At 39.7% G+C, this 20740-nt stretch overlaps 1 protein-coding gene across 6 annotated transcripts in view; it reads left to right on the top strand.

Annotated features, from left to right (window-relative positions):
* Positions 1–20740, top strand: part of ZFX (zinc finger protein X-linked) — a 57082-nt gene that overhangs the window by 15311 nt on the left and 21031 nt on the right. For 5 of the 6 annotated variants that reach the window (XM_059385711.1, XM_059385709.1, XM_059385707.1 and 2 more), the window contains 2 exons: positions 8992–9080; positions 12009–12578. In XM_059385711.1, the coding sequence (XP_059241694.1) occupies positions 9020–9080; positions 12009–12578 (631 nt within the window). In that variant the 5' untranslated portion in view covers positions 8992–9019. Of the gene's footprint in view, positions 1–1236; positions 1256–8991; positions 9081–12008; positions 12579–20740 lie in introns of those variants that run through there. The other variant, XM_059385710.1, reaches the window with a different exon arrangement.

The following is a 20740-nucleotide window of genomic DNA, read 5'->3' as shown; positions in this document are numbered from 1 at the left end:
GTGTGTTGCAAACCAATCCCTGTGGTGTCTAGCCTGGTTTTTTTTTTTTTTTTTTCCTCTTTTTAATTATGAAAGGATTTAACAAGTTAGAGGTATAAAACATACTACTAATTGCTTTGGCAAAAAATCAGTATAAAAACATTCAATGATTCTGCAACTGTGAATTTACAAATTTTGTTATGGGGCACCTGGGTGGCTTAGTTGGTGAAGCGGTTGCCTTCGGCTTAGTTCATGATCCCAGGGTCCTGGGATGGAACCCCACATCAAGTTCCCTGCTCAGAGGAGAGCCTGCTTCTCCCTGTCCCTCTGCCTGCTGCCCCCCACCCTCGCTTGTGCTCTCTGTCTCTGCCAAAGAAATAAAATCCTAAAAAATTTCTTTTTTGTTATAGTTGTTGAAAAGCCTGGCATTATATTTTTTGCCAGTGTTTAACACATACAGAGAACATTGTTAGTGTCAGTAGAACCTTGTAAACCCAAAGTCCTGTATTTAGGAAAAGCCATAATAAGCAGCATGTGTTCATGTAGGTAAGGGAAAAAGTAGGGTCGTGTTGGTGATCTGGCAAGACAGTAATTTTAAGACGTTTCATAGTTTAAGAATATTTAAAATAGCTTAAAAACTCTAAATCTGTAATACATGGTTTATATAACTAGTTGCCAGAAAACTAAGAAAAGCACTAGCTTGAATGAAGTAACATGAAAACAAGAATGCTTTAATCTAAAAAAAAAAAAGACCACCCAAATTCTAATGCATTATCAGAAAGATTTTCAAATATAAGGAGACATTACTCATTAAGAAGGAATTTGATAAGAAAAGTACTTAGTTAAACTATGGGAATAATCAGTTCAAGAAATGAATTAAATGCCCAGTTTTGGGAAAGATGGCAAGTACAAGAAAAAGGAAAAGGGGAGGAACAGAGTTTCTAATAATACCAGTCTTTCTTCATCATGTACTGTATTTAACAGAGATTGACCTTTTAAAAATGCTGCCCCTCCACATGCAGTTTATTTCCATTAACTATTTCATGTACAATGTAGTTTAAATTAATCTCCCGTTCATATTATGTCAGGAACCTGCTTTTATCCTTCGGTCACATCAAGTGTTTGACATTTTCCCACTCCAGTACACCTGCAACTAAAGGCAGAATACTTCATTAGAGGAAATATGTGAGTAGGATTTCTGTTCAAAATCTCAATAAAGACTAATAAACTATTTAAAAATTATTTTTCAGGACAAAATCAAGAAGAGTGATCCAAAGTGAGTTTTTATACATTATTATTTTTTTTAACTGAAGTGTAGGTGACATACAGTGTTCCTAGTTCCAGTGTATTATATATTATTGTATAGTATATGTGGTACAGTATATTCAGTATATTAAAATGTAGTGACTCAACATTTATATACCTTATGAAGTAATCACCATGATAAATTTAGCTACTATCTGTCACTGTACAAAGTTTTTACAGATCATTAACTGAATTCCCTATTCTGTACATTTTACCTATCTTACTTAATTTATAACTAAAAGTTTGTACCTTTTACATCCCTTCCATTTTGTCCATCCTTCTACCCCCCTACGGTAGATTGTTGTGTAATGAACCTGGATTGACATATTATTAAGTGAATTAAACAGCAATATTTTCATATGCTTTACATAAGAAAAACTAGTTAGAAAGGATATGCATTTCCTAACATCAAGCTACAGACTTAAAGGCCTTTAAAAACTCTAGTGCTTGGTGTTGACGGCACATCAGTACATCTAGGTTCAGAGGGTCCTTTGGCAGCTCTAAGTCTGAGCATGAATAAGGGCTTTGGAAAAATAAGGCATTAAGAAGACTTGTCATTTTAGGACCAGATTTTAATAGATTTTGCAAGTTCAAACTCTTAGACTTTAAACAAAACAGTGAAGTTATTGATTGGCTCGGTTTGGTTCTATGGAAAAAACTGATCTGTAACAAAAGCTTGGCATTGAGATTTTGAGCAAGTGTACAAAAGTTCCGAGTAGGGCAAGGCAAGGAAGGATGACGGGATTCGGGTATTCACAGCAGTAAGCATTTCTCTTCCTCCTCCAATCACAGAGGGTGGGCAAGGTTGTTTGAAAATAAAATATATTATTCTTCAGGAATGGAATTTGAGATAAAGCTATTAGATTAATATTGTTAATTATATACATCTCTTTCCTTAGTTTTTTTTTTTTTTTTTTTTATTTTTTTTTTATTTTAGAGCACTCACAGGAGAGCAGGGTGAGAGGCGGCGGGGGTGGGGGGGAGAGAACCCCAAGCAGACTCTGAACTGAGGGTGTGGAGCCCAAGGTGGGGCTGGCTTGATGTCACGACCCTGAGATCGTGACCTGAGCTGAAACCAACAGTTGGATGCTTAACTGACTGTGCCACCCAGGCACCCCTCCTTAGTTTTTGAGTATTTGATCTGTCAAGTGTTGGTAAGAGTTGTAACTTGCCACTACTATTAATTTTTTCTTTCTGTCTCATAGTTTTGTTTTTTTTTTTAAAGATTTTGTTTATTTATTTGACAGATCACAAGTAGACAGAGAGGCAGGCAGAGAGAGAGGAGGAAGCAGGCTCCCCGCTGAGCAGAGAGCCCCATGTGGGGCTCGATCCCAGGACCCTGGGATCATGACCTGAGCTGAAGGCAGAGGCTTTGACCCACTGAGCCACCCAGGCGCCCCATATTTTCATGTTTTATTTGATACATGCAAATTCTTAATGATTTCAAATTCAAGATAGACTAGAGAACACACACATTTTACTCCCCCCCCCCTTTGAAAATCATATTGAAGAAGCAGAAAAATCCAGAGAAATAAAAAAAAAAAACTGACAGGTACGCCACTTGTCATCCAGAATATGACAAATTTCTGGTTGAATAAAGCAATTGAGAATCAAAAAATGGCAGTACCATAGGGAGCTTAGTGAACCTGTAGCCTTTTTCAAAAAGTTGGAAGGACCATCCAGAAATTTCATTCTGCATTATTCCTAGTCTCAGAAGCAGGGATGTCTGAAAGAGCAAGCTGAGGTCACAGCCAGTTAATTAAAGATATGGAAAGCTAAATCATTTACCTATGAGTATAGATGTCTTCTCATGTGGTTTTCCTCCTGAGATAATGCCAGAAATTCAGCACTCTGAGTTACAGATTGTCCATAGGAAATTCCATTGTGTGGATACTGTGGGGAGAAAGGGACAGTGCTTTAGGTAGCTTGTAGTTAATCTGAGGGTTATTGGACCTCCCGTACCTGGAAGATGGGATGCTTGTCCCTCATTAAAGGAAAGCCTGGCTGTTTACATGGTTCTTTTCTCTCCCTTGGCCTCATCCTTCTAGACTATAGAGCTCTCAATGTGGTCATAATTTAGATTCATTGCTAGGCATATAGGGATTCTCACTTGAGCTGAGGAAATACAATCCAGTTATCAGAATGTAACTTTAGTCTTGACCTTCATCTACAGATATTAATTGACAATCTAGAAGAATCATGCTTTTGAGGAAAATCAGTCTGAAAGAGGCACCAAATCTAAACACTTAAATAATGAGACAGCAGAGGAGACAGTTTAATTTAGAATATAGAGTTAACTTCAGATCTTCAGAGATATTTGGGAAGATACTGTATCCACCAAAAAAAAAAAAAAGAGAGAGAAAAGATCGCTGTGAAAAAGAAGCTAAGTCTATTTTGATCTTAGAATATGACCTAAAAACTCAGTTGAAGGGATAAAGATCAAATTAGCTAGCTTAGAGAAAAGAGTTTAGGGGTTTTTAGAATGTAGTTGAAAGAAAATATGAAAGAAAACGCAACATGGAGGCTAGATTTAGGAGTCCTTACATCATATAACAGAAATTCTAATATGAATGAATAGAGAAGATGGGAGGAAATACAAAAACAACAGAAGAAAATTCCTTGAGTTCAAGAAGGGCTCAGGGTTTTTTTTTCTTTTGAAGCGATCTCTGTGCCCAACACCGGGCTCGAACTCATGACCCTGTGATCAAGAGTCCCACATGTTAAGACTGAGCCAGCTCAGTGCCCCCCAGAAGGTCTCAAGTCTTTTAATTGGAAAGGCCCCATTGGGTTCTGGATGTAAGAAATCAGAGCTTTGTAGAGAGGTAGCAGTGAAAATAAAGAGGACTTGACAAAAATTTAAGAGTGGCTAGCTTAGAGGCAAACTTAATTTAAGGGCAGAATTGGTAAGAAAAGTGAAATATAATTCCATTAGGTATCTGAAGAAATAATGGCCAACTTCGAACAACATGGGGTAAAAATTAGAAATGTAGCTTAAGAGGGAAGATATTAATTAGGCTTTAAATGTAAATTTTCACCAGTTCCACTTTTGCTCTAAGAAAAATCTCAAGAGTATGTATGTGACTTGATTTCAGGGTCTCAAGTTCGAGCCCCATTTGGGGGTAGAGTTTACTTAAGAGAAAGAAAGAAGAGTTCTCTTAGAAACAGATCTGCTTTTTGCCTTTCTTGCAGCTTGAGCAATTCCATTTGCTGTGTACAGTACAGTTTGGTTCTCTGAGTTTGACTTAGGGAGAGGAACTAGGGTTGAGCCATAAAATTAGAAGGCAGTGAGTTTTGGGGAGGCCAAAAGCAGAAAAGTAATTCTTGTATGCATAATAGCTGCAGAAAGCAAAGTGAATATGTAAGAACCCTGTTAACTTGCTCAAGAAGGGAGATCATTACAATGTCTAGGCATCAAGAGATCCAAGATGGAAATATATTCTTTACCCTAATTTAAGATAGATAAATGCCCTTGCTATACCTGTTAACTTGGTATGGTATTTTTACTGCTTTATTTTAAAGAATGGAAGAAAGTTTTTGTGAATTTGTTGAGTTTTGCTCATCCCATTATTTCCCTTAAAACTGTGTTTTTCTCTTGTGAATCCTTCCACACCATGGTTAGGATCATGATTTTTGCAAGTGGGAAGGGACTGTTTTATTGACCTTGAGGGGAGAATGGGATCGCAGAAGTATTTTTGAGGACATTTGGTAATCAGACAAAATGTTAGTATGTGTTCACCTAAATGGTTAAGAGTATTGGTTCTCTGAACCATTCTGCTTATTTGCCTCCAGATTCAACTCTGGCCTTGGTTTTTGCAGCAGTGGCAGGGGCAATTTCAGTTATGTTATTAGTGCACATTTCCCCACTCTTAGTTTTTCCTAATCCTGAGAACTCTTCTAAGTAGTTTCTGTTCTAAGAACATTGGTTTCATTCTGATTATCAGAATTACTTCTAACCACACAGGGGTTACAAAGTTGAAGGATAGTCCTCTCCGCTTGAAGGTACAAAACGTGTTTTTTCCTGATGTGAATTTTGTAATGACAAAATAGAGTGAAAAATAATCAGTCAAAACTGTTTAATAATTACTGCTCACCTATGTCAAAAATAAGTTGAGTGGATACCCACCACTTGGGCCAGTATATCTGTTAGAAAATAAATGGATAGGATGTAAAATGATGGGAATAATGGCTAATAAGTCTGTTGTGATGGCTGGGGTTAATATTTTCGAGCAGCTGGCATGTTGGGGAACTGCAGGCTTTCTGAGCAAGGGTCAAAGCGGTGCTTGGGAGGATCAGTGTTCAGCAGATGTGACTTGCAGGACCGCCTCCTCAGGACTTGGCCCCAGCCCTCACACGGAACGTGCTTCCTCGTCATTTGTTGTGGGAGTGGCAGAAAGGCCAGTGGAGAGGCTATTTTCATCCCCCGTTCCCGGGGCGGGGGGGGGGGGGGGGGGGGGGCCGGGGGGGGGGGGGGGGGGGGGGGGGGAAGGGGGGGGCGCGGGGGAGGGGGGGGGGGGGTGGTGGGAATCAGGAAATAGGAAGCTCAGAGTAAGCGGTGACGCTGGAAATAGAGAGGGACAGAATCCTGAGAAGTTGTGGAGAAGAAACGGAGAAGGGCTGACAACCTGATTGAATTTAAGCAGGGAAGAAGGAAAAGGCCATAGTGGTCATGTCAGGAGAAAGCAGGGTTCTGTCCTGATGAAAATGTTCCGCAGGCAGTCTGGTGGAAGTAAGTGTTGGGGCTATCCCGAGTATGTGGATTTGGGGACTCATCTTTGTGTACATGGCAGTTGAAACCGTGGAATAAAAAGAATAAAAGAGGGCTGATCTTTTGGGGGCAAGGCTGCAGTAAGGAGTGGGGAGGCAGAGTAACCAGCAGTTGGCAAGGTGGGAAGAGAAATGAGAGAAGGAGAGAATCCTGGAATCCAGGGGAGTGATTATCTGTCAAATGGAAAAGCCAAGGAGGATGAATACCCAGCAAAAGAATTTTTAGTGTGCGGGTTGAGAATTCTTAGAGCTGATGGGCTTGGGTTTTGTAGGGAAACTGGAGAGAGGGCCTTAATACCCTAACCTATTTATTGGCCTCTTAATTGGCTTAATTTTGGAAAGTAGTATGCCATTATGTTTAGAAGATTAATTTACTGTTTATCATTTTGTAATTACATTTTTAAGGGGGGGGGAAGAGAAAACATTATGGTCAGAGATGATTTTATTATATTTATTTTTATTTTCTAAAGAATTTATTTATTTTTGAGAAAGTGAGAGAACACGAGTGGGGGGCCAGAGGGAGAGGGAGAAGCAGTCTTCCCACTGAGCAGGAAGCCTGACAGGGGGCTTGATTCCAGGACTCAGGACCAACTGAGCTACCCAGATGCCCTGCCAGAGGTGATTTTAATGCGGAGAGAGCAGTTGACAAATTATTTAAAGCGTGTATATTTTCCATTTTTCATAGTTGAAAATATTTTGTTCCTTTTAATTCGAAGCAGTTTGAATAAATAACACAAAACAGGTCCTTCTTTGAAAATGACTATGTCTCAGAGATGACATGTTGAAAATCATTTGTTATATTAATGTTATTTCAGTTTTTCATGGATGTTTAAGAACTATTTATATGTATGTTTAACATCTGAAAATAAGTTATATAAAAATAAATATTGCAACAAGTAAAATCAGTAAAAGGATAAAAGTTCTGTAGAAATTGAGAGGAAGGAGAGATTATTTTCGTGTGTGTGTGTGTGTGTGTGTGTGTGTGTGTGTGTGTGTGTGTGTTTGTTTGAGGGGATTTGGGGTAAAGGTCTAAGCAGAGTTAATAAGGGAAAGGAGTGCCAGGTAGAGGCAACCCTGAGCTCAGTGTAGAGCTGGCATCTTAGTGGGGACATGGGACAGTTTTGTTTGGCTGAAGTGTGTTCCTGAAGTCCTCGGGGGAGGTGGTTGAAGGGAAGGTAGGGGAGAGAATGATGGAAAGATAGTTTGGGGCTGGAATTCAGAACATGGCAGGAGTGTGAACTTTATTTGGAAGCAGCCCGAATCCATTAAATATTTTTCAACAGAAGAGTGACATCATCTAGGTGAATCTTTAGAAAAATGACTCTTGGGGCACCTGGCTGGCTCATTCACCATGTGGGACTCATAACCTGGGGGTTGTGAGTTTGAGCCCCATGTTGGTTATAGAGATTACTAAAATAATAAACTTGAAAAATTTTGTACTTTCTGTTATTTGGAATTTTAGTAAGAGGCATTCAGTCCTTATATCACCAGCAAAAAATGATAAATGTAAAAGAAAAATGCATCTAAATAGTACCATTTAGGCTGGATTAGAAAGTGAGAAAGTAGATAAGGAAACCAATGAGGGAGGAGGTTTATGCAGTATTTACAACATGAATAAACCACAATCCTTTATTAGTAATTAGTATTAAATGTGTAGTATTTAATTAGTTAAGATTTTCAGTTTTTAAAGATTTACTTATTTTAGAGAGAGTGAGAGCTTCTGTGCGTGAGCAGTGAGAGGGGGCAGAGGGAGAGGGAATCCTCCAGCTGACTTCCCTGCTAAGTGCAGAGGAGCCCAGTGCAGGGCTTGATCCCACAACCCCAAGATCATGACCTGAGTAGAAACCAAGAGTCAGCTGCTCAATCGACTGAGCTACTTAGGCGCCCCAAGTTTTTTTGTTTTTGTAAGTTTGGGCTTAAGTAGAAAAAAGGGAGCATTAAGGTCATTGGGTTGTCATGTAAAAACCCAAGGCAAGTAAGGTTCTTTAGCTGGGTTTCAGAAAGGTCTAGAACCAGGAGCTAAAAAGCTTTTGGTAAACCTCCCCTCCCTACTCCCTCTACTTTATTTCTCCAGGCATTCCGTGGATTCTTTTTTTTATTTTTTTATATGTAAAACTTGTCTCACTAATCTAACCTGAAGTTGGAAAATGGCCTTCCTCATGTCCTGTGTTACAACCAGGGTTGGTAGTGGTGGGGAGAAGACCTTTGTTCATGGTTTCAGATTGTCAGGGATAAGACTTTGATTTTATTATGCTCACAGATAAACTTGTGTTTACTTTTTTTTACCTAGTGCCAGTCACATGTGGCCTGGAGAGCATAAGTACACTGTGGGAATTTACTTCTCTAGATTGGAGGGTCAGTTAAGAGGGGTCAGTGTAAGTTAGGCAGAATGCCCAAGGGGTGGTTTTTTTTTTTTAAGATTTTATTTATTTATTTGACAGAGATCACAGGTAGGCGGAGAGGCAGGCAGGGGGGGGGGGGGGGGAGCGGGCTCCCCGCTCAGCAGAGAGCCAGATGTGGGGCTTGATCCCAGGACCCTGAAATCATGATTTGAGCTGAAGGCAGAGGCTTAACCCACTGAGCCACTCAGGCATCCCGGATAAATTTTTTTTTTTTTTTTAAGATTTTATTTATTTATCAGAGTGGGGGGGGAGAGTGAGCACAGGCAGACAGAATGGCAGGCAGAGGCAGAGGGAGAAGCAGGCTCCCCGCCGAGCAAGGAGCCCGATGTGGGACTCGATCCCAGGACGTTGGGATCATGACCTGAGCCGAAGGCAGCTGCTTAACCAACTGAGCCACCCAGGCGTCCCCCAGATAAATTTTTGATAGGTGTTCATCTCTCATGCAATTTCGAATGTTTCAGAAATGTAAATGTCATGATGAGATTTTTAATACATGATATTAAAAAAGTAATGCTTGGTTTACTTTTTTTTTCTGATTTAGGAACTGTGACTGATGAGAATTAAAGGCCATGGATGAAGATGGACTTGAATTACAACCACAAGAGCCAAACTCATTTTTTGATGCAACAGGTATAACTTGGGTTGTTGTGCTTCCCAACTACCAGATTTGGAGTTGGCTATCAAGTGGACAAATTGCTAGACTCTCACATTGATACTCACACTTGGGTATATTTTTATCCTGTCACGCCTACATTTGTTAAAATGAGCACATCATTATTCCTGTCCTTAAAAATGTCCTCACAACCAGCATTCGTGTTCTTCTCCATAACAGCAGCAGTATCAAAACGCGGGTGCTCCCTTTAATTACTCGCATCTTGCCGAGTTACAGTGCTGAGTCCGGTTATTTCTCCCTTTGAAAATGTTCCTTGCTTACATCTCTTCATTTGACTTCCTCCCTCATAGACGTTCTCTGTTGTCTCATTCTTAGTCTTTAGTAACTTTTAAATTCTTTTCCTTACCCTTAGTCTCTTTTGTCCTGCCCACCAATTAGAATACTGATCAGAAAAATAACATGTGGATTGTATCCTTTCTCTGTTTTCCATTACCCTGAAGGTAAAATATAAGCCCCAGGCCCTTCACATTCTGACCCTATCCTACTTTTACAACCGTGTCTCTCACAGGGTGACAAAAGGAGCCCTCTGCTTCAGGAAGATGGAGTCTTCCCTCACACTCCAAACTCCAAGGACGATGAAATTCATGAAGTTCTAAAAATAGGAAATAAAATGTTTTTACAGTTTCAGGTTACCCATGATTGCAGTTGTGTAGCATTGTACAATGATTATGCTAGGTTTTATAATGTAAAATGGTTTTTTATCCCACTAGCTAGCCACCCTTTTAAATAAAATGTTGACTGGTTTTCCATTGGACTTAAAATGGTCATATTGCAGTATATTAAATAGTGATTCAGTTTATCAGGAAGTTAAATATTAATAATTTTAAATTTTAATTTTTCCTTCAATCCTCTTTAATCTCTAAATCCAGTAGGGGTATATTTATTTTTCTTAGAATAGTCTTTTAACTTACATTTGGTAACTTCAGTTTGATAATGATAAATGCAAAGGTATAATTCTCTCTTCATTAGAACATGAAGTAGAATTAATGTGCTTGAAAGAGAGACTAAGCTCTTTGGAGAAAAACACACACTATTTAGTAGCTTAATCTTGCCACAAGTGAGCCTAGGTCATTGGCTAAGTGGTAGATTGAAGGGCTGTTGCATTTCAGCCCTGATTGTTAACACTACGGTGTTTGTTTATCTTTGAGCAAGTCACTTAATCTGTCAGGGCCTCCATTTTCATGTCCTAATAATAATGAAACCTCTCATTACAGTTTTTCAGAATACTTCCCATACATTCCCATTTGATCATCACAACAGTCCTGTGAGGTATGCATGGCAGATACTACTGTCCTCATTTGACTGATGAGGAAACCGAAACTCAGAGGTTAAATGACTTGCCCAAGGTCACAAAACGAACAAGTGTCCAAACTGTATTCTCTGATTTAGATTTTATAACCGCTCTTCTTGCCACCAAATGCTCTCATCTTCATGTCTGTGAAATGGAGATTACAATGATCTTTTGCTGATGTTAATATTGAGAATATGGAATATAAATGAGAATAAAGCATTTTGTAGAAGTTCTATAGAAATTAAAGCAAACATACTCTGTATTATTTCTAGATGTGATTAAAATGGATATTAACTGGCTGTAAGATTTCCTACATCTTTTTAATGATTTTTTTTTTGGCCCTTGTTAGTAATTCTTTGTTAAACAAAGCCATATGTCTCTGAGGACCTGGCCAGTGACACACAATTGTTGAGTTAGGCAGCTGCTTGGACTCAGCCTGGTTTGAGTCACTTCCAGAAGCACCAATCAGCAGAGTAGCATTTTAGGTTAAGACTTTTATAAAACTTTGCTTTTCTCTAGACCAGGATCCAAGATACTGGATTTGTTTTCTTTTATCCTATGTTTTTGGCATGGATATTTGATTTTGATTCCCATTTGTGGCATTCGTTCAGATTAATATTTACAGCGCACCATAATTGTGCACACTGTGTGATCTTGGTGAAGTCATTTAATCTCAGCGGGGCTTCAGTTGATTCAACCTTCTACCTTTATTCCTTAATTGCAGAGTGGACTAGAGTAAGGTTTCTTATATTTTGAGGAGCTGCCTAGGGGATTGGGTTATAGGGGGACAGGAAGAGGCTGGGCGGAGACTGAATACCCTGGTGAAGTTGGGGCAGGCACCGTTCCAACTAACTTTGGCCTCCACCACTCCAGAGCAGCTGCACTTTTATGCATCTCATCTGTCCACAGAGACTCCTTAGCCAGTTGTCTTTTCTCTGTAACTGTGGCCTCCTAGCCCTCTTCTCATTTATGCCCTGATCCTTTTATATCCTAGATTCAGAGGATAATTTCTAAATTTCCACAGTCATAAATGGAGGGTATTGGTGAGATACTGTTCTAGAACAAAGGGGGATAAAAATGGAAGGGGTGAAAATAAAAGAGATACATGAGAGAGGTGGAGAGATGAAAAAATATGAGCTGAGGAGAAAGAGATGGAACAAGAAGGAAAAATAAATGAGAACATATATAATGAAGGAAAATGGTGTATTTGTCGCCTGAACTTGCATTACTTATTTTTATAATCATCCCTTAAGTACCTTTGTATATGGGATTAGCTTTAGTGAGCCCAGAATTTTACTCTGATGATTTTCTGTGTGTGTGTGTGTGTGAGACTGTCTCGGGTGCCTAATGTTTTCCTGTATTTCCTTATGTGTCAGTTGATTTGGGATGAGAGTAAAAGTTCTTGTATTAAAAATTTATGTTTCCGGTATGATTCAAAAATAGATTCCCTCTTTGATCTGTATTAGTGTTTGAGAAAACTGAGGAGCTAGTCTGTTTTACTGGTAGGAATTAAATAGTTTCTACATTATTTGAGGTAGTCATGCACACCTACATGTGATTTGTGATTTCAGTTTTGTTTTTTTTTTTTTTTAAGGAGCTGATGCTGCACACATGGACGGTGATCAGATTGTTGTGGAAGTACAAGAAACTGTTTTTGTTTCAGATGTTGTGGATTCAGACATAACTGTGCATAACTTTGTTCCTGATGACCCAGACTCAGTTGTGATCCAGGATGTTATTGAGGATGTTGTTATAGAAGATGTTCAGTGCCCTGATATCATGGAAGAAGCAGATGTGTCTGAAACGGTCATCATTCCTGAGCAAGTGCTGGACTCAGATGTCACTGAAGAAGTTTCTTTAGCACATTGCACAGTCCCAGATGATGTTTTAGCTTCCGACATTACTTCAGCCTCAATGTCTATGCCAGAACACGTCTTGACGAGTGAATCCATACATGTGTCTGATGTTGGACATGTTGAACACGTGGTTCATGACAGTGTAGTGGAAGCAGAAATCGTCACCGACCCTCTGACAACGGACGTCGTTTCAGAAGAAGTACTGGTAGCAGATTGTGCCTCTGAAGCAGTCATAGATGCCAATGGGATCCCTGTGGACCAGCAAGATGATGACAAAAGCAACTGTGAGGACTACCTTATGATTTCCTGTAAGTCTTGGGGTACCGTGATTGTCAAAGGTATTTTTGAAGGCTGTCTTTCCTAACTTACATCAGGGGTGAAATTTTTCTCGACTTCTATAAAATTAAAGTAAATCTCATAGATCTACCTGCATTGTTTCAGTGTGGAGCCTATAAGATAACCCAAAATTAAGAAAAGTGAAATGGTGCAGAGTAAAGAGGCGTTTCTCTATAAGGACACAATAGAAAGATGAGATTTCTTCAGTCTAGAAAGACAAAGATGGAAAGGAGTAGAACTGAACTTTCTGAAATCATGAAGGATGTGATTAGGCTGTTATGAGCCTTTATTAGAATTAGGAATCCTCTTGAAACTAAAAAGGAGTTCAACTTGGAAAAAAGTGTATAATCAAACTAACATTCTTGTATATGGATGCACAGTGCTACTTATGTACTACTTACGTACTTACCCTACTTACATGTGAAATGCTATTTCTGTAACAGCATGGAAAAGAGCTCTGGCATAGTATTGAAACTTTAAATGATTCCAAAACGTGATTTCAAGTATGATGGACTCATAGTAGGTTATTGAAGAAAGTAAGGTGTTTTGGAATACACTTGAACATTTCTAACTTAACGTCTGGAAGGATAGCTGTATCTTTATACAACCTGTTTCTTGGTACCACTTTCAAAGATAAAATCCTCAATTGGATAGACCACAGTTCTGACCCAGTATGGGGATTCTTGTGCCTTTAGGAACTAAACGTCAAACAAAGACTCACAGACTATTTGCTTATATAAATTCACAAGACTGTTTGCTTTGCTTGAATACCTGTTACAATAGAGGAATTTCACATAACATATATTGGAGTCCACCAGCATTTTAAGAAATACTTTTTAAAAGCTCCCGATTTTGGAAATTGAGAATTCTTTGTGTGAAGAGGAAGAAAACGCCTTCATTGAACACATGTGTTTGGTTTCCCTACTCTGTGTTAGACATTGTTGTAAGTAGTGCAGATATGGATAGGTGATAAATAAAAAAAATACATAAAACCACTGTTGCTAGAGAGCTCACAGCCTATTGCAGGAGAGAAAGAGAGATTGCCCTGTGATGCAGAGACATGACCAAGTTGCTGTGGAGACCAGGTGGAGTTGCTGACCTGAGCTCAAGGACGAGTTCTAGTTTTTACCAGGTGAAGAAGGGCACGAGTTGGGAGACATTCGAGGCAAATTGTATAGAATGTTTAAAAAGAAAAAAAAAAAAAAAAGTCCTGGCTGTTGCTGGGAATGATGGGAACTTTAGGAGGTACTTGTATATCTTTGGGTACTTCTTGGTGAATTCATTAGAACAAATTTCTTGAAACAGAATTGCTAGATCAGAGGATATACACATTTATAAGTCTGGTGATATTGCCTCAATATTCTGCCCAATAATAATTCCCCCACCAGGTTTATGAGAAGATCCATTTCCCTACACAACTGACCAACACGGTATTATTTTCCTTTTTAGTTTCTGCCAATCTCACAGGGAAAAATATGATAGCCATTTGAAGTTTGAGTTTATTTTAGCAAGATAATTTTGATAGTGATACAGAATAAGAATAGATGAGGGAGAGACTGGTGGTGGAGGTTAGTTGAAATGGTTCATTTATGAGATAAAGAAGATCCTAAGTGCCTTCATAGGAATGGGGATGTAAGGGGGAACTGGATTCAAGAGTTCAGGAAGTAAAATGAATGGGATTTGGTGACAGATATAATAGGGGTGGGGAGCTGAGGGAGAAAAAAATTCATGGAGGAGCCTAAGATTTCTGCCTTGGGGAATTGGGTGCCTGGGCATGCTGTTACCCGAGAGGTGGAGAGAACATGATTTAGGACCTGTTAGAAGTTAGAGTTGCTCGCTGGGGTCAATCTAATGGATGTTTTTTCTAAGCAGTTGCTAATAGGATTTGCTGCCTTTTTTTTTAAGATTTTATTTTTTTATTTGAGAGAGAGAGATCTCAAGTAGGCAGAGAGGCAGGTGGAGAGAGAGGGGGAAATAGGCTCCCCGCTTAGCAGGGAGCCCGATTCGGGGCTCTATCCCAGGACCCTGAGACCATGACTTGAGCTGAAGGCAGAGGCTTTAACCCACTGAGCTACCCAGGTGCCCCTGGAATTTGCTGCTTTTGAGAGGGTTTGTGGCTAGAGGAAGAAATTTGGGACAACAAAATACAGAGGGTATCCCGTATGGAAATGGGTGGTGGTTCCTCAGAGAGTGCTTGCAGAATAACAAGTATGGGTCCTTTAGATATTCAGTAAGTATATGGAGAGGAGCGCATGAAAATCAGAAGGTTTGGGGAAGTGGAGGAGAAAATCTTTAGACCTTTTTAATACTGTTAAAGATGAAAAGAATTTCTAGAATGTCATCACTGAAAGGAGATAGTGGACCTGTTTCTTTGAGCAATTAGGAGGTCATTTGTATCTTAATTAAAATAGTTTCAATACAGCATGGGGCAATGGAGAGGAAATAGAAGAGCTGAACGGTAATGGATTGAGAAGTTGGTGGAAGTGAAGTAGGTGAAGCGATTTGTATAAATGGCCATTTTGGTCGGGAAGGGACAGAAGAAGCAAGAGTATAGCTTTTGATGTTTGGTTGGATAGTGAAAGTGTATTGAGTATATGTATTGTCTTATATGTGCAGGATACAAACCATTGGATAGAGAGACTAAAGATAAGGGAAGGGTTACCAGGGGTTACCAGATGGAGCAATTCCAGAGAAGGAGGAGGGAATAATGAGGTCCAGGGTAGCCGTGGAAGGCTGCTGGGTGAGGTCTAGAGAAGAAGAGGGACTACCTTCTCTGAGACAGAGGCAGTAAAAGGAGCTTTAGAATATTGGGAACAGGTACCTGGCTGGCTCAGTTGGTAAAGCATGTAAAAAAAATTTTTTTTTTTTAAATCATGTAGCTCTTAATCTCAGGGTTGTGAGTTTGAGCCCCACAATGGGTGTAGAGATTACTTAAAAATAAAATCTGTTAAAAAGGTAAATAAAGGGATGCGTGGGTGGCACAGTCAGTTGGACATCTGCCTTCCACTCAGGTCATGATCCCAGGGTCCTGGGATTGAGTCCTGCATTGGGCTCCTTGCTCAGCGGTGAGCCTGCTTCTCCCTCTGCCTACCACTCTCCCTGCTCGCTCTCTCTGACAAGTAAATAAATTTTTAAAAATAATTTAACTAAATAAATTAAAATGTTGAGAGCTATTTTCTTTGTGCGGCAAATTCATCTGCCAATATGTGATGTACAGAGATTGGGTGGAAGGCTGAAGAATAGAGGTGACAAGTTGAAAAGCCTTAGTCTTAAAGGGAGGGACCAGGGCAGGAAGTTTAAGAACTTACAGGATAGATTATTTAGCTGCATCGAGGGGCTGGCTGAGATTGGGAGTCTTTAGTTTGTATGTCAGATGTGCCATTCAGTGTGAAAACACCATTTTGAAATACCACTACCAGATTTTCTGTTGTAAGACCAGGCAGCCCAGAGGCAAGGCTGAAGAAAGTAAGGAGTTGGATTCATCGTACTTTATGAGGGCAAAGGGCTAAAGGGATCTGGTGAAATATTTAGGAGACAGCACTCTTGGTTCTCCTTGACTTCCCTTTTCATTGAAACTTGTTTGCTAAGGAGTAAAATGTATAACATTGGTTTGACCTGTAGCTTCATACTACCTCTTGCCTTCATTACTCTTTCAGGAAGTTCAGCCCTCCAGGAATGTCATTAAAAAAACCTCCCAAAAGTTGATTTAGTAAGGGTTGACATAGTATACTAGATTCTTTTTTTCTTTATTAAGATTTTATTTATTGAGAGAGCACATGAGTAGGGGGAGGGGCAGAGGGAGAAGCAGACTCTCCACTGAGCAGGGAGCTGGACACAGGGTTCATTCCAGGACCCTGAGATCACGACTGAGCTAAAGGCGGATGCTTAACCAGCTGAGCCACCCAGAGACCCCAGTATACTAGAATACACCGTATTGCAGAGTCCAGACTTACAGAATTTTCATTAAAAATCTTACAGTCCGGGGCGCCTGGGTGGCTCGGCTCAGTGGGTTAAGCCGCTGCCTTTGGCTCGGGTCATGATCTCAGGGTCCTGGGATCGAGCCCCACATCGGGCTCTCTGCTCAGCAGGGAGCCTGCTTCCTCCTCTCTCTGCCTGCCTCTCTGCCTGCTTGTCATTTCTCTCTGTCAAATAAATAAATAAATAAACAAATAAACAAACAAATAAATAAATGAAAAAGAAAAAAGGAAAACTCCCTCTTTAAAAAAAAAAAAAAATCTTACAGTCCTCTTTCTTTTGGTCCCTGGGTTTCTGCTATTTTATATAGATTTTAATGTTCCTTAAAAAGCAAATAAGGGTGGATACAAACTGTTATTGTTATGTATTTTTATATATTTTATGTATGTATATAAGTTAACAATACAGTGATAGTTTTTCTTTTCTTTTTTTTTAAAGATTGATTTATTTACTTCAGAGATAAAGAGAGTATGTGAGTGGTGGGGGGCGGGCAGAGGGAGAGAGAATTCTTAAGCAGACTCCCTGCTGAGCACAGAGCCTGATATGGGGCTCAGTCCCAGGACCCTGAGATCATGACCTGAGCCAGAATCAAGAGTTGGCCGCTTAACCGACTGACTGACCCACCCAGGTGCCCCTATTCCTTTCTTTTTAAAATAGAATGTCACATCCAAGCTTAAAGAATACAGAACACACACACCACACACACACACACACACACACACACACACACGTGTGCATGCATAACCTAATCCCTCTATATTACTATAATGAAAAGGTTTGATTACTTTTATTTAAAAAATTTTTTTTAAAGCACTATTTGTTTATTTTTGGGAGAGAGAGAGAGAGACAGCATGAGTGGAGGGGCTGAGGCAGACAGAGAGAGAATCCCAAGCAGACTCCATGCCAGGCCGGGAGCTCGACACAGGGCTTGATCTAATGACCTTGAAATAATGACCTGAGCTTAAACCAAAGTTGGATGCTTAGCCAGCTGCGCCATCCAGGTGCCCCTGATTGCTTTTAAGTTGGGTTTAGGGATGGGGACTTTGGAGGGGGTGATGGTGCCTTTTGGTAGTATCTGTTGTTCTTTTGCAGATAACTTCATTCATTTTTCCTCCATTCCATACCACCATCCCTTTTCCTTTCAAAGTATTGTCATGTTAAAAATTTTAATTTACTACTGGCTTTGGAACAAACCAGTTGAATGCTTTGGAATTAACATTTCTCCTGTTTCTGCCTCCCAGTACTGCATTTCAGTTTAAAACCAAAATTGATTTCAGAAGTTTAGGATTGAAAAAGGCTTTGTGGTAAGCATATAGGGGAACTATGGTCTGATTTTCTCCATGATAGAGAACGCAGAGATGCTGTTACTAGCAGTCAACTTCAGTGCATTTCATAAAATGATGAGAGATAGTAGTAGTATCTCTGAATTCCTATGATACTTATTTACCTCACTGGTCAGAGAACATGAACAGACATCTAAATACTCTTCAAAAATTTCAGTAAGTCATTAGATCTAAGAGCCTAATAAACGGCTTTTAATAAAGTCTTTAGTGTCTACCCTGGCAGATTTCTTCCCTCTGAAGGTCTCATTTAAAATGATGACAAAGGGGTACATGGGTGGCTCAGTCGTGAAGCATCTGCTTTCGGCTCAGGTCATGATCCCAGGGTCCTGGGATCAAGCTCTGCATCGGGCTCCCTGCTCAGCGGGAAGCCTGCTTTTCCCTTTCCCACTCCCCTGTTTGTGCTCCCTCTCTCGCTGTGTCTCTTTCTGTCATATAAATAAAAATATTTTTAAAAAACTAAAATGATGGGCGCCTGGGTGGCTCAGTGGGTTAAGCCGCTGCCTTCGGCTCAGGTCATGATCTCAGGGTCCTGGGATCGAGTCCCGCATCGGGCTCTCTGCTCAGCAGGGAGCCTGCTTCCTCCTCTCTCTCTGCCTGCCTCTCTGCCTACTTGTGTTCTGTCAAATAAATTAAAAAAAAAAAAAAAAAAAAACTAAAATGATGAGGAAGTAGCAATCCTCATTCTTTACAGTGTCCTGATGGTGTATATAGACACAAATGTTCTTTGTCACACTAGAACTGCCTTTGAGGCCAGGATGACCTCCTTATGTCATCTCTGTAGTCTAGACATTAAGATTGCTTCTGAATTTGATGGTCTTTGTCTTGAAAATAGGAAGTACCCACTGCCTCTTAGTTATTGATATATCTTCTTCATCAAACCTTATGCCTGTTAGTGTGAAATAAATATTAGTTGAATATACGAAGGCTATAGCTGCAAGTTTGTAGGCATTGTGACACACTGAAGGTATTAATAATTCATTTCTTCCCTATCAAAAGCTGTTGGTTCTCACTTGGTTCTGGTTAGGCTAGATACGGTGGTACCGCTTTAGAGCACTTAGAGAGCTTTCTGGGTCTCTGAGGTGGAATGTTTGAGTCATCCATGTGTTAACCAAGTTGTTTTTTAGTTCTCTTTTAATCTGAGACAGCTGCCAGACATCCCTGATTTCTTTGCAGTGGTCTCCAGCCTCCTGGAGTTTCACTTTGCAGCTGTGTAGTCAAGATGCTATTTTGTCCAACATCAATTTGTACAATAGGGAAAGCTGGAGAAGATCTGGTGATGATGAGTCAGGCGCTGCCTTACGACAGCTGCGTGCAGCCAAGTATTCTCTGGGTGCCTCTGGTATTACCATGAGCGATGAGAAGTCACTCTTTCGATCTTGTTGACATGTCCCATGTCTTTTAATTAGAACAGTTAGAAGAGGAACAGGAGTTAGGTATTCTTTCTAATCCTAGATTCAACTTAAGTGTTGAAGTAAACTTTTTTTGGTAACAGTTTTGACACATGTAACAGCGTGTAACACGTGCCAGACTGTTTGCCCATTGGAAGTTTGCAATTCGGTGGTTTTTAGTGTGTTCACTCACTTGTGCAGCCATCATCAGACTTTAGTAACTTGTAGTTACCCCAAGGAGAAACTTCATACCCTTTAGCTATCACTCCCATCAACCCTCTCTGCCCCTTCCATATCTAAGCAACCCCTAATCTGCTTTCTGCCTGGATAGATTTGCCTGTTAGGGGTATTTCCTATAAACAGAATCCTGTAATACATGATCTTTATGACTGGCTCTTTTCACTTAGCAGAATGTTCTCAGCATTCATCCGTGTTGCAGCAGGTGTCAGTGCTTCATTCCTTTTTATTACTGAAGATTATTCCTATCTTTCTCAGTGTACGGGGTATGTTTTAGTCCATTTGTAAGTTGTTTCTACTTTTTGGCTGTTGTAGCTATGATTTTAACATTTGTATTCAAGTTTTTGTGGACATACATTTCATATGTGGAATTGCTGGGTCATATGGTAACTCTTATGTTTACTCTTTTAAGGAAGTGCCAGCGTGTTTTCCAAAGGGGCTACACCATTTTACATTCCCACCAGCAGTGTACGGGGGTTCCAGTGTCTCCACACCCTTTGTAGCACTTGTGAATACTGTTTTTTGTTTTGTTTTGTTTTTGTTTTAATCCTAGCCATCCTGGTGGATGGGAAGCAATATCCTGTTGTGGTTTTGATTTGCATTTCTGTGATGATTAATGATGTCAAGCAGTTTTTCATGTGCTTATTGGCCATTTGGATATATTCTTTGAAGAAATGTCTTTTCAGATGCCTTGCTCATTTTTAAATTGAGTTACTTGCCTTTTTATTATTGAGTTGAAAGAATTTTTTGTATATTCTAGTTACAAGTTCCTTACAAGATAAATGATTTACAGGTATGTTGTCCCATTCTGTTCGTAGTCTCCACTTCCTTGATAGTGTCCTTTGATGTACAAAAGCTTTAAATAATGATAAAGTCCAATTTATACATTTTTCTGTTGCTGTGCTTTTGGTCTCCTATTTAAGAAACTGCTTCCTCTTCCAAGGTTATGAAGATTTACACCTGTGTTTCCTTTTAAGAGCTTTATAGCTTTGGTTCTTGTATTTAGGCCTTTGATCCATTTTGGGTTTATTTTTGTGTATGATGTGAGGTAGATAAGGAGCTAACTTCATTCTTTGGCATGTGGATATTCAGTTGTCCCAGCACCATTTGTTGAAAAAACAATTCTTTCCCCATTGAATGTCCTTGGCACTCTTGTTGAAAATAATTGACTGTAAATGTGAGGGGTTTATT

This window comes from Mustela nigripes, chromosome X (assembly GCF_022355385.1).
Source record: "Mustela nigripes isolate SB6536 chromosome X, MUSNIG.SB6536, whole genome shotgun sequence".
In the NCBI taxonomy this organism is placed as follows: domain Eukaryota; kingdom Metazoa; phylum Chordata; class Mammalia; order Carnivora; family Mustelidae; genus Mustela; species Mustela nigripes.
Note: the sequence above shows the minus strand (reverse complement) of the source record. Positions and strands in the feature narration are given on the sequence as shown.